The following is a 15003-nucleotide window of genomic DNA, read 5'->3' as shown; positions in this document are numbered from 1 at the left end:
AGCCCTAAAATCTCTTTTGAGTCCTACATGCAGAACTAAGTTAATACAGTAAATCTTTCTGTTGTTTCACAGATATCAAGAATGCATTTGTTCTCCAAGGCCCAAAATGTCAATGGATTTGTTCAACGGTGAATGAGGATAAATTGGTATGGTTATCAGTGTTGCAGAGTGCAGTCAGAAGTAGTATTGAGAAGTATGGCTAGACTTGATCTACACCAAAGGCACTCGTTAGTTGTTCTGAGGAATGTAGGCTAAACGTCTAAGAGCTGATATTAAAAGGACTCCCTCACTGGATGGAAGATTAACTAGGATAGCACCTTCCAACTCTAAATACTATGATTCTATGATCTACGCTCAAACATTCATTATGATTAACAGAATTAATTTAGCCCAATATTTTGAACCACTCCCTTTGGTAACTGATTTTAATGCCCACTGTTAACTTGTAATGATTTAAACAAATTGATTCAAGGAAGACAGTAAATTTGGATTCTGTGCTCTAACGAATAACAAAACCAGGAGGAATTACTGCACAAACATGAGTGTGCACACACATATACACTCATTCACAGTGTAATAGAAAAAGTGTTAGACTCAGCTCTTCCACTTAGTACTTGTGTCAGGGACTGTAAAATTAAGCTGTAAAATTACAGACACTGGACTAGGTCATCTCTAAAGTCTCTTCTAGTTTTAGTATTCTATGATTTTTTTTTAAATTATCAGTCTTTAAGATCTTCTCATCGTAAATTTTCTTCAAACTAAAAGATCAAGAATATTCAGAGGTCTAGGTAATGGAAACAATTTATTTCCTGAAGAACTTGGAATGTTTTCTTGCTGTTAATACAGTCCTAAACTTCGAGCTCACAAGAATTTGGTATATATTATTATCTTAAAAGGTTGGGGTTCACAGAGGCTACAAGGCAAAGGGGTTACACACACAGCCTTTTGAAACATCATTTAACCCCGAGGTGGGAAACCTGCGGCCTCAAGGCCACATGTGGCCTTCTAGGTCTTTAGGTGCGGCCTTTTGACTGAGCCCAAGTTTTACAGAACAAATCCTTTTATTAAGGGGAGTTCCGTAGAAAGAAGAAATCACAGATCTGGGCTGGGGGAGAAAAAGAGGGAGGTTTCCAAAAAATGTTTAAATGTACTTCAGACATTTTATTTTCATTATACAGTTCAGCCTGGAAGATCTTCCTCCTGCCTTTTTATTTCACTGAAAAACTTAAAAATGACTAAATAAGAAATCTAGCCAAATGTGACTGTATTAACATTTAGTATGATAAAAGAAAGTTAGGATAACAGCCTTTAAAAAAGAATGATAATAGACTTACTGCTGAATTAAGCAGTTGTCTAGGTTTTTGTAGTATTCTGACTAAACTATCCCAAGAAATTTTTAAAGTTTTTCTGGGAAAGCCATTTAGAAACTGATACAATAAGATGTAGTCTTATTCCTTCACCTATTGAACATTAGTTAAATATAACACATTTCTAAGAGTAACCTTCATTACCTTTTTGCTTTCTAAGGCAGTAGTAGTGTGTAGACAGACTGAAATGATACAGAAGGTTGGAAACCTAGTTAATGGTTTTCTGTTGATTGGCAGAAAATTAAAATTAGTGTCATTTCATGATGCAGAAAACTACCACTTACATACATAGGTTTTAAGTCCTAGTTAAGAAAGGAACAAAAGTGAAAATATTGTGCTGTTTTATTGGTGTAAAAATCACACAATTGCTAGTTCTGATTCTGCTGAGATACATCCATGCAGTTTGACATCTATGATCCCACAGCCAGAATAAGCCATTAAATAGATTATCTGCTGTTAGTCAGCAATTAAAGCAAATTTACATGAGATCAAAAGGCATGTATCATACAATATACAACAAATCCTAATACAGTACATCAACCTGAATAGTAGGATACACTCAGGGAACTCTGTTAATGGTGTAAAGCCTGTCTATATGCCCAAAGAATAAGGCTAGTGACAAGATGACAGACAGTAACCCAGAAATCCTAAGTACTTTTTGTTGGAATTAAAGTCCATAGAGGTATTGACACACAATATATGACAATCTGTTACAGTAAAGACTGGTGGATATGAATTATTAAAAGATAATTGTGTGGAACATGCAGATAGAAGTGATGGTTGGGGGGAAATTTTAATCTCTATGTTAGGGATAAAATTCCACGCCCTCCCCCTTTTTTTTTCTGCTGAAGAGACTTGGGAAAAGACCACTAGGTTCCCTACATCATAGTTGTTTGCATGAATTCTGCTAAATCAAAAAAGTGAAGAAAAACATGATAGGTGACTTTTAGTTACACTCCGTAGGGTTATTAAGAAACTAGGAAATATGACAACTTGGTTGATATGGCAAGGCAGCCTGCGAAGACTCTGTGGCACCCTGAATGATTTGGTTTATTGCAAAAGAGACAGGCTGCTTTTCCTGTACCTAGTACGTAGGCAGAGAATGCTTTGCCTACTACAGTACTGACAATTTTAAAGATTAGGAAGGAAGTTTGTTTTAATGATCTACTTTCAGAAAGCAAATATAGGTGTAATATGGAAAGAATGAAACCCAAAGAGTAACAACTCTAAGAGTTGTTACACTTTACTGTTTTTCCTTTTCTACAAAGATATTTCTGTGGACAGTGCTCAACATGCAGCTGAAGAAGCCCATTATGTACATAAATTCCAGTTTAAAGTTTGGCCACTTAAACATAATACAATGGACCAATATCATATACTCTTTATGTTGGGGGTCAGCAAGGATCGGGAGTGGCAACAAATACAACATTCCTTCCAGAAAAAGGTCATCCTGGCCCTCTTTATTGTTGAAATTAAAAAACAAAAAAACTTAAATACAATGGTGAACATACAAGGACAAAACAATCACGAAACTTAACGCTGAATAGAGAGCAGTGAGCTAAATGTCTGGTCTTCAAACTGGCTTAGAGAGAGCCCGATACCCCATTAAAAATAAGTATGTTCACAGTTAACGGCAATTGGCTTATAGATGAGAGAATGGCCGAAGCTGTTCCAGTTGAACTTCCAGGGAAATTCTCTCTTCAAGAACATCCTAAAAAAGATTAGAAAGTGAGAAAGTTACATATACGGGAATATTTCAATTAATAACATTTCTTAAAAACACCAATGTGCCCTACTTTAAGAATGTACCACATTCGAATATATGAACTTGTAAAACAATTAGGAAGTGATCATTCACTTTACAAAATAAATTACCACAGGAGGATTTTAAAAGAGAGTTCCCCATGTAAACTTAATCCTTTTAATTAGGGTTTATGAAAATTTTTTTACATATACAAATTCACTGCCTAAAGCAGAGTATATATCTGTCTTAAAAATCAGAAAAAAGGGGGTTGTTCATATCAAGATTAACTCTAGGACACATAATGAAAGCATGTACAAGAACTTTCAAAGCAGAAATTAATCCGTCAGCTTAGTTTCCTTTTCAGATGGTCAAACGTGGCTATATTTAATTTCCATGGATATGTCATATTTTAATATAAATATTGCAATTTTATTTTTTACAGCCACGTTGTGATCACTGTTGGTTCTCTATACCAAACTAGTTCGATGTACCAACCAGGAAGTCATCAAATTTAGTTACTTTCCTTCCCTCTGTACATTATGACAGTATATCTGCCTTACCTCTTCTTTCTCACATTTTAGATCACATAATCTATTTTAAATTTTTGTCTGAACAATCATTCATAGATTACAACAGTAGTTTGTCTTTTGGTAAAACATTAAAGTGTTGGCAGCATGGTATAGTGGATATAAGACTAGCCTTGGAGTCAAGAAAACTAAATTCCGTTACTCCCTCTGACACAGCTAGTCGAAAGATCATGGATTAGTCATAAACTCAGTGTTCTAGGCAACTCTCCAAGGCTGAGCTGTACATAAGCTGGTGGTCTACATCAAAGTGAGGAGTTCCTTATATCAATAAATCAAACAAGTATTAATTTATAGAGATCTTTTTGGCACCAACAGGACAATACTTCTTTTTTCAGTCGTAAAGTAAAATATTGAGCCAAGTACATATACTTTCTCCAAACTAAGTATTCCATCCCCTGTCTCCATTCCTTTGACAGAGAAGCTGTTCCACATCCCTGAAATTTTTGTCCTCTTTCAACTCTGGTACTTAGAATCTCTAAGCTTTTTCAAGGCTTAAGTGACACTACTACCTATGGGAAACCTTTCTGTTTCCCTATTTGTTAGTATTCTCTCCCTTCTCAAATGATCTTCTATTTATCTTTGTACATGTAGTATCTGTGTAGTAAAATATTGGTTCCTTAGGGACAGGGCCTTTACTTTGTCTCTGTATCCCCAGTACCTGACACAGTACCATGCATAAAAGAGCTGATTAAAATAGTTGTTCATAGTGCTGTGAAAGATTCAAAATCTCATAAAAATATTTAAAAAACACAAAGTTTCCCTCATCAAGTAAAATACCACCATACTACATTTTTTTGGTCATAGTTACAAACCCAGAAAACATCATTACCTTTAATTGTTGCTGCAATTCACTATTCAATCTGGCCAAAACCGTGTTGGTTTCCTTATTACGTCTAATTGATGCCTGAATAGCTTTCTTATCCTTCCCAACTGATCTGAGAAGATAAAAAGGGAAAAAATATAGTCCAATTTTCATCTTTGAAGTCTCTTCATTCCTAGTAACTCTATCCCTACTCCTTTCACATAAAGATATTGAATAGAAGAAATTCTTTGCTATTTTATGGCAATTTAACTCATAACTATCTGTATTCTAGAACATAAAACTACAGAGATGGAACTTTAGAACAGCTATAGTTAAAATGTTAATGTCGTTTTAAAAAAAATTAACAATTCTGATCCATAACTTACTTAAATAGGTAGGAAAAAAGAACTATAATGGCTTCCCTCAACTTCAAATCAGTCACTTTGGACTCGATAGGAAGGAAAGAGAAGGAAAGTAGAGGACTGGGAACAAGGAACGGAAAGTTTAATGCAATCTACACCTACTAACAAATGGGAAAAGTTGCCCAAAGAACAAGTACACCTTACCCAACTCAAACTGATGCAACCACAATATTGTTCAATCTGAACGGGAAACAGTGATTCCAGATAAATGATTTTAAAATTTTAGCTTTGGTTACCTAGGTATAGAAGGCTGTGAAGCTAGAACAGCAGCTAAGACACCTGTCTTTTGTGAATGTTCATCAACTTCTGGTCTTAGTTCATCCTCTGATTTTAATCTTCTACGAATAGGCTTAGGAGGTGGAGCAAGAGGTGTTGTGCTTTTGCCCTAGAAGTAATACAAAACAATAAATACCTAGTTCCCAGTGCCTAGCATAATGCCCTGCCATATAGGACATTAATAAAAATATATATCTATATATCTATACACACACACACACACATACATATACATATTTAAATAAAGTTAATTTGATAGAGAACATTATTCAAAGGCCTTTACGGATAGTTAAGAAATAAGAAGAAGAGGAAGAAGAAGAAGAAATAATTCTGGCATCATTACCCATTGAGTCCTGGAGGATCATACACACACATTATCATAAACTTCAAAACATTTCCTCTTCCTTCCATCAGAAACAATAGCGTATATGTGGGGACAGCCTCCAGAAGTGCAAGTTTATGTTACTTACTAAATAATCTAAATGACAGAAATGGCCCAGAGGTACAGACCAATACACCATCATCATTTCCTCTATTTCTGTATGTTCTAAAAATAAAGACTTGGTATATATAAAACAAATTATGACTAATGGGAAAAAGAATGTGGGTAGCAGTTGTTAACTAAGAGCTAGAGGTAATTAGTTTACCTTGACTTTAAAAGTAACAGTCTTTAACGAAGGCTTCAAAAAGAATTTAATAAAATAAAGCATTTTTATTCTTTCAAATTTCCTTACAAAAAACCGTTAAGGAACAACTTAGATTCTTCCGGGCCACTGGTTGTGGCTTACAAGTATTTATGTTATCCAGAGATCATTTAAGCTAAGGGAATTTATTGCCCCAAACTTGACAAACTAAAAAAAATATATATTCAAGAGCTTTCTCCCCATAGTTCTATCCCATCATCTCACAAGCTCTCATGGATTCAATTATCTTCATGCAGATGATTTTCAGATGTTTCTTTTCAGCCCCAGTCTCTACCCTGACTTCACAGCCTACAAAACTAATTACCACAGCTGGATCTCTCTACCTAGATGTCATGCAGGCATCTAGAGCATCTCAACTCAACATTTCCAAAACAAAACTCACTGTCTGCCTCTCTTTAACGATCATCCCTCTTCTAACCAGAACAAAACATTATCCTCTAGTAGCCCAGGTACATAACTATGAAGTCACTACTTTTCTCTCCTTTTAAATAAGATGACCAGAGTACAGTACTACCTAAAGGCAAAAGAATGGATTAGATCTTTCATTCTCTTGAAGTTCATATATATGGTTTTCTAACTTCTCAAATCTCTTAAAAAGTTAAAAATTATGACAAATAATACTGTATATACATAAAAACAATCAATAAATATTGTAAAGGGCTCTTTGGATACCACATTGGCAGGAGCACTAGCAGCTGTCTTTTCCTCAACTCTTCCATCTGTTTTGGCAACTCTAAGAGAACTTGAAGGATCAGAAGATTTTTCAACCTACAAATACATAATTATAATTAAGCATTTAGTGAATAATTAGTTAAATAAAATAAAATTGAAGATTTTCTAAGTGTGTGATCCCTGACTATAGACTGTTTTTAAAGGTTAAAAAAAAATTCCATAGCATTTCTGGGATGGCTAGTAGCTTCTAAATTTTAGTGCAACATTTCAACTAACATCAAGAATGTACCAGTTCAAGATTTATTAACCCACTTTGTATCTGCTATAGATAAGGGATAATAAAGAAAAGTTACCTAATTTAATTTGTCAGTGATGATTTTGTTTTTATTTTCCTCATAGCCCAAAGCATGATTATTCTGTGAAGTTGATATGTAATTTTAAAAATCAGTTACAGGATGGTTTTGAGTGGGAGTAAACTGTATAAGAAGCATGCAATAAATTTTATAAGTAGGGAATTGTAAATAGCAAATACTGTCTTCATTATGTAAAACCATTTGGAAGCATTCCCAGTGGCATTAAATATTGCAATAAACTCCAGACTCATCATCTTATTTTCATAAAATCTAAGAATATAAGCTCAAGTATATACAAAATAGAAATGCATTATATAATACAGACAAAAGTTTTTCCCATTCTTCAGATGAAGCATTCAAGGCTCTCATGCTTAGGATTTGTACATATATTTTTAAAGAAATCAATAACTGATATGCTTCAGAATAATTTTTTTGAACAGCATCAAGTTTTAAAATAATAGTAAAATTACAGTGCATGCTTTGACCTAATACTATTATATGCATGAAAGTGCTTGAAAAATACTGAGTACAATTTAATACAAAGTAAGAACTACATGAGGGAAATTGTTTTTCCTTGGTTATTCCAGACCTCGATCTTATATTTTAACACCTACACAACTGTGTAAGCTATTGGACTGCACACGTTAAATATTAAAACATCACATCTCTTTATATTAAGAAGACATTTCAATCAAATGTGATCTGATCACTGAGGGTAGTTCCTTCTAAGTGACGCAGGTCACAATCTGAGTCCTCCTATCCTCTATGCCTTATCCATATTCTCACATAAAATCTCCACAGAAAGTTCACTCACCCAACATATTGGAGGCTTCCCTCTAGATTTCTTAATATTATTAAAGAATTAGTAGAGCACTTAACTTGAGCTATATCCATGGGCCTTCACTACATGACCCAACCCACCTCCTTTTCTCATAATGATGATAGCTTTTATGCCATTTCTTGTGTGCAATTGATGAGGCATTCTATCATACATCTTTCAACTCTCCTCAATAAAGATATCTCACAGGCAGTAGTACTACACAATTCCCAGTTACACAGTCACTGCAAGTATAGTGCAGTTAACAGGCTAAATATTTTTCCCTCAGAGAGAATCATAATGTCACTGAAAAACTACATGAAATTTTCCAAGTATGATCCAATCCACTCTCTTCTACTTAATTCAGGGCACAGCTCAGTGTCCATCTGCAAAGCTTATATAAGTAATATGTACCAATGGACCAGGCTAAATGGGCTGCCTATCCTGCCAATAGTACATCATACTATAAACTACAGGCATTCTTTATCAACTTGCATTTTCTGAGTGAACCATTAGCATACAAACTTTTGAGTAGTTATCAATGTCATTTAGGAAGCTCAGGATCATCAGGCTTTCTGACCAAAAATGATATGGAAGACCATAAAATTTATAGAGAATACCTCTTCCATTTGGATTTTGGGCTAGAAATTTCTTTGATTATAGTAAATGCCTTAGATGAACAAATTTGTCTCTTCTTTCTGCTCCCCTTGATAACCAGAGGCACAAAAAACTGTTTCTGCTGTTGCAGCTAACAATGAATCTGTATGATTTAGGCACACGCAACGGAAGATGACCCCTTAATGGGAGAGCCTTTAAAATGGCCTTGTACTCTACCAAGTCAAATGTTTTCTTTCTATCAAGAAAACTGTACGTTTGTATTCCCCTAAACCTTTAAGCCACCTATGTGACAATAAACATGTGGTCTGCCACACAATACTATTTGTGGAAGCCTGTGTGTTATATCACTCTCATATGTTGTACAGCTAAGAAAGTAGGTATATGGGAGTTATATGCTCCCTAATACGTACATGATTCTGAATTTCTTGTACTGAAGTTCATGACTTCATGACTATATATGATCTAAATTATAAAAGTCTCTAGTCAACTAAATATGGTAGTCAATTAGGAAGGTGTGAAACAAGGTGTTACAATAACTACCGTATGGTACAAATGGAACTTCTGAATGTTCTGCAGCCCTTTTCAGGAAATCAAGAATTCTTTTTCTATAATAAACAAGAACTTGATGGATCTCCACATTTTGACCAGACTCTTCTCTAAATTTTAAAAAATTAACATCTAGCACTTCTTTTATTAGTTTTTTTTGGAGAAATATTTCACATGGTTGCTAGTCACTTGTAATTCTTTCCTTGAGAATTGTCTGTTCATAGCCTTCAACTACCTGTCTACGGAGGGAAGAGCTCTTTGGCATGAATCTTCTAAAAAGGCTTATTCTCACTAGGTATTGGGTTACCTGCAGGGATTTTTTTCCCCTTGAGGAAAAATAACCTATGTTCAGGGTTCCATTAAAAATAGGGGTAATACGTGATCTGTGTCAATGAGGGGAAGGGAATCATCTACACTAACAGAAATTACAGATCTTGGATGTATTGTGCTTTCACAGGCTACCTTATATCTTAGCTACCTGTGTACATGCCATGGCTTCCCTATTAGAATGTAAAGTCCCTGATGGAAAAGACCATGACTTATTCTTTTTTCAAACCCCACACTCAGGGCTCAGCAGAAAACAAGTGTTCAAGAAATGTTTGCTGAATGAATGATAGAAGGCAAAGATCCATTACTTGAAAAGGAAATCACTTATGCTCCTAAATACTAACCTGCAAGACTTCTGGATGCTTTTCAGCTTCATCGTCAGGTTCTTCATTTACACTAGATGCAGCAAATACTTCAAATTGGCTGAAATCTGCAAAATTTGGTTGTTCTGGTATCTGTTGAGGTGAGGTACTAGTGTGAGTTATTAGGCCTTCAGCATCCACTGGGCGATGCACATGAGGACCTTGAGCCTATAAAAGTATCAAGAAAATAGCACAGGGAGAATAACTAATGCAAAATTATTTATCTATTCTGTACACATTACTATGTCAATACCAAGACAAATTTCTGCAATATATGTTAATACATTATTCATGTTCCCAAAGTAGTTTGAGCATATGCTTGTTTCACCTTAGTAATTACTTTTCCTTCAACATTTTTTTTTCTTAACATATCATTACACATTTTGTTGTGGTTCAATTATGTCAAACTCTTCATGACTGCATATGGGGTTTTCTTGGTAAATATACTGGAGAGGTTCACCATTTCCTTCTTCAGTGGATTAAGGCAAACAAAGGTTAAGTGAATTACCCAGGGTCACACAGCCAGTGAACGGCTGAGGTTTAATTTGAACTTAGGTCTTCCTCACTCCAGGCCCAGTGCTCTATCCACGGAGCCACCTAGGGGGCCCCATCATCAAAGACTACAGAGTTTTTTAAAAGATCAATAAAGCTCATGTCACCAAAAAAAGGGTACTATTCAATTTCTTTATCTGTAACATTAGACTAGGGATTCAGATTTTTTTTTTTAAAAGAGCTTGGAGTCCTCCAGAACCACCCCCCTCAAAAGAAAGAAAATCTATATATCTATAAAGTATGAGAGATGCTAAGAAAAAGGGGGGGGGCAGTGGCTAACTGGAGGGGCGGGGCGCGGGGGAGTCTACGTTTTGAAGATACTTGTTGGCAGAGGAATGAAGAGAGAAAAAGAAAAGGGCAGTGGCCAGATCAAATAAAGGTTTAAAAATCTTCGTTCTTTTCACTTCTTGTTGCCTTGTACAACTCTTGTGAAAAGAGATGCCAAATTCATTCTCTAGTTTCAGAGACGATATTTCTTTAATTTCTTGTTCTCCTTATGTTTTTCAAAAGTTGAAATTTATTTTCTACTTTAACCTAATTTTACCCTTTTGATATTTCTATAGATTACTCCATGATGATTTGCCTTTCCTTTCCATATGAGTTTTCACTGCTCGTTCAGTTAATTATTATAGAAGGTTTTCTTTGGCTCTTAATTCTCTTTCCTCTGCTTCAGTTGATTTTTTTCCCCTTACGCTCCTTAAACTTTTTTTAGGGAGCAGTCACTACTCTTGGATACTGCTGTCATTGCTTCATATAGTTACCCTAGAATGATTTTTTTTACTCAAAGAGAGAATTTAATTCAGAACAATCCACCCAATTAATTGGTATGGGAAGTATCCACCTAAAATGTGTACCATCATTGTGAGCAGTTGTCTTCCCTGACATTTTGTGCTTTTTCAATAAGCAGCAGAAACTCAAAGAATTTTAATTCCATTATCTAAAATTAGGTTTAATTTCACCTAGTTGAATGTTAATTAGGAATGGTCATTAAGCATCTCCTTTTACTCCTTTGAAATTAATTCTATGAGAGAATCAAATGACTAATAAGCAAAAAGGGACTATGGACAGCAAGAAATTAAATTCAAAAACAAATGCTGAACTAATCAAATTACCTGTGAAGGCTGTGGTCTTGGAGGCACTGCAGGAGGATGGGCAACAACTCCAGCCTGTTGTTGTCCTAGAAGGACATATCATAATTATTTTTTAAAATATATGGGCTCAGTCATCTAAAGGCAAATTCTAAAGAATCAGTTCAATTAAATACTTATTGAGCACTTGTGTGCAATATGCTCTTTGAGGCCTTGGAGATACAAAGACAAAAATGACACAGTCCCTGCCTTCAAGGAGCTTGATTCTATTTGGATGACGCAGCATGTAAACAAATAAGAAAATAAAAGGTAATATGGAGAGAGCACTAATAAGGAAATGGAAGATAGAGTTTGGGAAATAGTAAATATTCCAATCTGGCTGGAATAAAGAGTACATGATGAGATTTTTGAAGAGCCTTAAATGCCAGGCTGAGCTGAGCAATGTGAAAGCTATCACAGGAGTGCAGGAGTGATAAGTGCCTGAACTGAAGTAGTGAGCAGGGGGCAGATGGGAGAGATATGAAAGTAGAACTGGCAGGACTTGCCAGGTGAATGATGAGTGCTCAGGAATAAAGAACAGTCTAGAATTCCTGGGAAGATGGTGCTACCAATTCAGTTCAATGTGTTATTAGGCACCTATTATCATGGAAATGTTTTACATGATTGTACCCAGATAACCTGTATCAGACGGTTTACTGTATGGGAGGGAGGAGGAGAGATAAAGGAGAGGATTCAGAACTCAAAATTAAAAAAAAAAGAATGTTAAAAATTGTTTTATGCATAATTGGGGAAAAATTTTTTTTTTTTAAAAAGCACCTATTATGTTCAAGGCTCTAGGGAAATGAAGATGAAAACAAAACAATCCTTGTCCTCAGGGCATTTGTGTTCTACTACTGCCTAAAGCAAGAAAATACACATATGAGCAAACAAAATACAGTTTTTGGAGGGAAAAGGGAGGCATAAAACGCTAGGGTAAATCAGGAAAGATCTCTTGAAGCGACATAAACTGAGTCTTGAAAAAACTAGAAATGAGAGAGAACATCCCAGTCATAGGGAACATAGAGACTGTTTTGTATAGTGAGCAGCAAGTGGGCCTGTTAAAGACTGGAATGTAGTGAGAAGAGAAACAATGTGCAATCAATTTGAAAAGAGAGGCTGAGGCCAAATTATGATGGGCTTCAAATATCAAACAGAAATCTATGCTTTATAAGAGAAAAGAGGGGAAAATGATTGGAGGGGCATGTTTTCTGAGAAGACAGAGTGGGATGGGATCAAAGGCATTCAATTTATCAACAAGTATTGACTAAGTGCTTATGTGCCAGGTACATAAGTTGTAAATTCCAGGGATTAAAAAAATAAATATAAAGAAATAACTACTGCCCTCAAGTTTACCGAGGAAATGGATTAATCTTGGCAAGGAGAAAGCAACTCTTCCTCAGAGATTAGAACAAAGTGAAGAAGGGTTTTGATGTGAGTCACTCTGATAACCTATTATGTAGCAAGACACTGGGAAGGCAAAAACAATAATCAAAGTAACAGAAATATCAAGAGACAGGAGTCATCTTCTAAAAGAAAGGGGGTGGGGTATCACTGGAAGCTTCAAGAGACTGATTTCCACAGATTTAAGAGCTGGAAGGGACCTTAAATTTTAACGAGCCCAGGAAACGAGGCAAGGAGAGGTTAAGTGACTTGTTGAAGGTCACAGAGCTAACTAAGAGTCTGAGGCAGGATTTGAATCCAGAGCCTCCCAATTTCAAGTCCAGTGCTCTATCCACTGCATTATGGGCATATTACTTTTTCCAACAGCATATGGCAGTTCAGGAACCTGCTCAAAGAAGGTAGATGATGGGGTCAGATCTAGGGGTTGAGAGCTGACGATGACAAAATGGATCAAAGGTTGGAGAACAGTGTGTTAGTGGAACTGATTACCTATAAGATTAAGACTATAAAGGGAATAAAGTGAATCTAGAGCAGTACTTTAGAGGAGAGAGACCAGAAATGGAAGAAACAACAAGAGGCCATGGAGATGAAGAATAGAACTGGGAGTGAAGCAGAGAGACATGAAAGGACAATCACGGGAAAATTTCAGAGTTCACGATGAGAGGTAAAACAATTTTAAATGATAGTGAGAACTAAGAAGTACGACCCCTCCTATGGGTGGCTAAGGTAGAACGGGTTTTTATATAATGACAATTTAAAAAGCTGATGAAATGGGAAGCCACACTGTTCATCGAAGGGACATATCAACATGTCAGCTGCAAATACGAGGGCAAATGCCACTTCGTTACAATTGTTGTGTTCTCTTCTCCCCCCCACCGCAAGTTAGGGCCCTTCCCCTTCATAACTCCTTCATATTTATTTTGTATATATTTGTATATTATAGTTTTTTCCAGATAAAGTAGTAAGCTTTTTAGAGTTTTTTCTTTTTTTTTTTGTCTTTATATTCTTAGTGCCTAGTACAGAATAACAAGCTTAAAAAATGCTTGTTGATTACTGATTTTATATCCTTCCACTGCCTAGAAATCAGGATATACGCAATAAATATCTGTCAATAAGAGGACACAAAATTTCTTTGAAATTTCAATAAAAGTTATCAAAACAGCTTAATTCTGGTAATTTTATCTTGTAGAAACCATCTGTACAAACAAGCATGTGCATCTTAAAGTGAAATTTTTTCGGTATATTGTTGGAAGCAAATCAACCTTAACAGGTAAAGTCACATCAGTAATCTACTCTGTCTGTACATAATGGACTGAAAAAACAAATAGCAAACAACGTAGTTAAGAAAAGCCTCCATTTGATTTCTAGGGTGTTAGGACTCAATAAGCAGTTACACATAAAATCAAAAAGAAAACCGCAATATCTCGAAAATGAATGAAAGGGAAGTTTTCATATTTTATAGGCTAAGCAGTCAAGGAATATTGTCAGTTTTAGGGAAAAGCTTTACTTTATTCAGGGAGTTAACTTCAAACAATTAGATGTTAAAGCTGTCCTTTTAATACATCTTCTTGATGTATTTTGTTGTATAATGTTCATTTTTGAGTAATTCCCTCTTCCCATCCCCATCTTCAGCAAGACGCTCCTTGTAACAAAGATTTAGAAAGGAGCAATGAAAGCAGTTCAACAAAACCAACACAGTGGCCATCCCTTACAATATATGCAGGATCCACCTATATAATCCTCCACATCTCTGCAATGAAGGGTCAGAGATATATTTTCTCAACACTTGTTTGGGGTCTTGTAAGCCTAATTACAAAGTCTAATTAATTACAAAGGAAATAATAGTTTCAAAACAGCACAAGTTTTAAGAATGGGGTAACATATCCATTTGATGCAATTTCAAAATTTAATTGAATTAAATTTAATTTATATCACAGTTCTCTAATCCCTACCTGTTGTGACTGTAAAGGTTCTATTCATATCTAAAGATGATGATCTAGAATGGGAGGGATGAGGTCTTGGAGGTGGGGGTGGGGGTGCAGTGTTATCTGGAGATGTTCCTGAATGTGACCTGCAAAATAAAATTCATAAAAGGAACTACTTGAACCAGTAATATTTACTGTAGCTTAATTTTCATATTAACTTTACATAACATAACAAACATTTCAATTTTACTGATCCCCAAATTAACTGATCGGCTGTCATATTTGTTTACCCTCTGGTCTAGGTGGCTTCCTGAGCCAGGCAGAAATATTCAGGGTAACACGCATATCCCTGAAGGAAAGGAAATGCACATTTGGGCTTGGGCCTGGCTGTCCCTAGAGAA

General features: G+C 35.6%; 2 protein-coding genes across 9 annotated transcripts in view; one reads left to right on the top strand and one right to left on the bottom strand.

Annotated features, from left to right (window-relative positions):
- Nucleotides 1-203, top strand: part of ECT2L (epithelial cell transforming 2 like) — a 96600-nt gene extending 96397 nt beyond the window's left edge. The window contains exon 21 of the mRNA XM_036768231.1: nt 73-203. Coding sequence (XP_036624126.1) covers nt 73-203 — 131 coding nt within the window. The remainder of the gene's footprint in view (nt 1-72) is intronic.
- A 1488-nt stretch (nt 204-1691) lies between these two features.
- REPS1 (RALBP1 associated Eps domain containing 1) overlaps nt 1692-15003 on the bottom strand; it is an 89635-nt gene continuing 76323 nt past the window's right edge. For 6 of the 8 annotated variants that reach the window (XM_036767217.1, XM_036767218.1, XM_036767224.1 and 3 more), the window contains 7 exons: nt 14630-14748; nt 11262-11326; nt 9580-9765; nt 6575-6670; nt 5159-5307; nt 4528-4633; nt 1692-3078 (listed from right to left, as the gene is read on the bottom strand). In XM_036767217.1, the coding sequence (XP_036623112.1) occupies nt 3010-3078; nt 4528-4633; nt 5159-5307; nt 6575-6670; nt 9580-9765; nt 11262-11326; nt 14630-14748 (790 nt within the window). In that variant the 3' untranslated portion in view covers nt 1692-3009. The remainder of the gene's footprint in view (nt 3079-4527; nt 4634-5158; nt 5308-6574; nt 6671-9579; nt 9766-11261; nt 11327-14629; nt 14749-15003) is intronic. The other 2 variants (XM_036767219.1, XM_036767221.1) reach the window with 2 other exon arrangements.

The sequence above is a fragment of the Trichosurus vulpecula genome, chromosome 7, assembly GCF_011100635.1.
Source record: "Trichosurus vulpecula isolate mTriVul1 chromosome 7, mTriVul1.pri, whole genome shotgun sequence".
NCBI lineage: Eukaryota > Metazoa > Chordata > Mammalia > Diprotodontia > Phalangeridae > Trichosurus > Trichosurus vulpecula.
The sequence above is the reverse complement of the archived record's forward strand: the minus strand, read 5'-3'. Positions and strand labels throughout refer to the sequence as shown.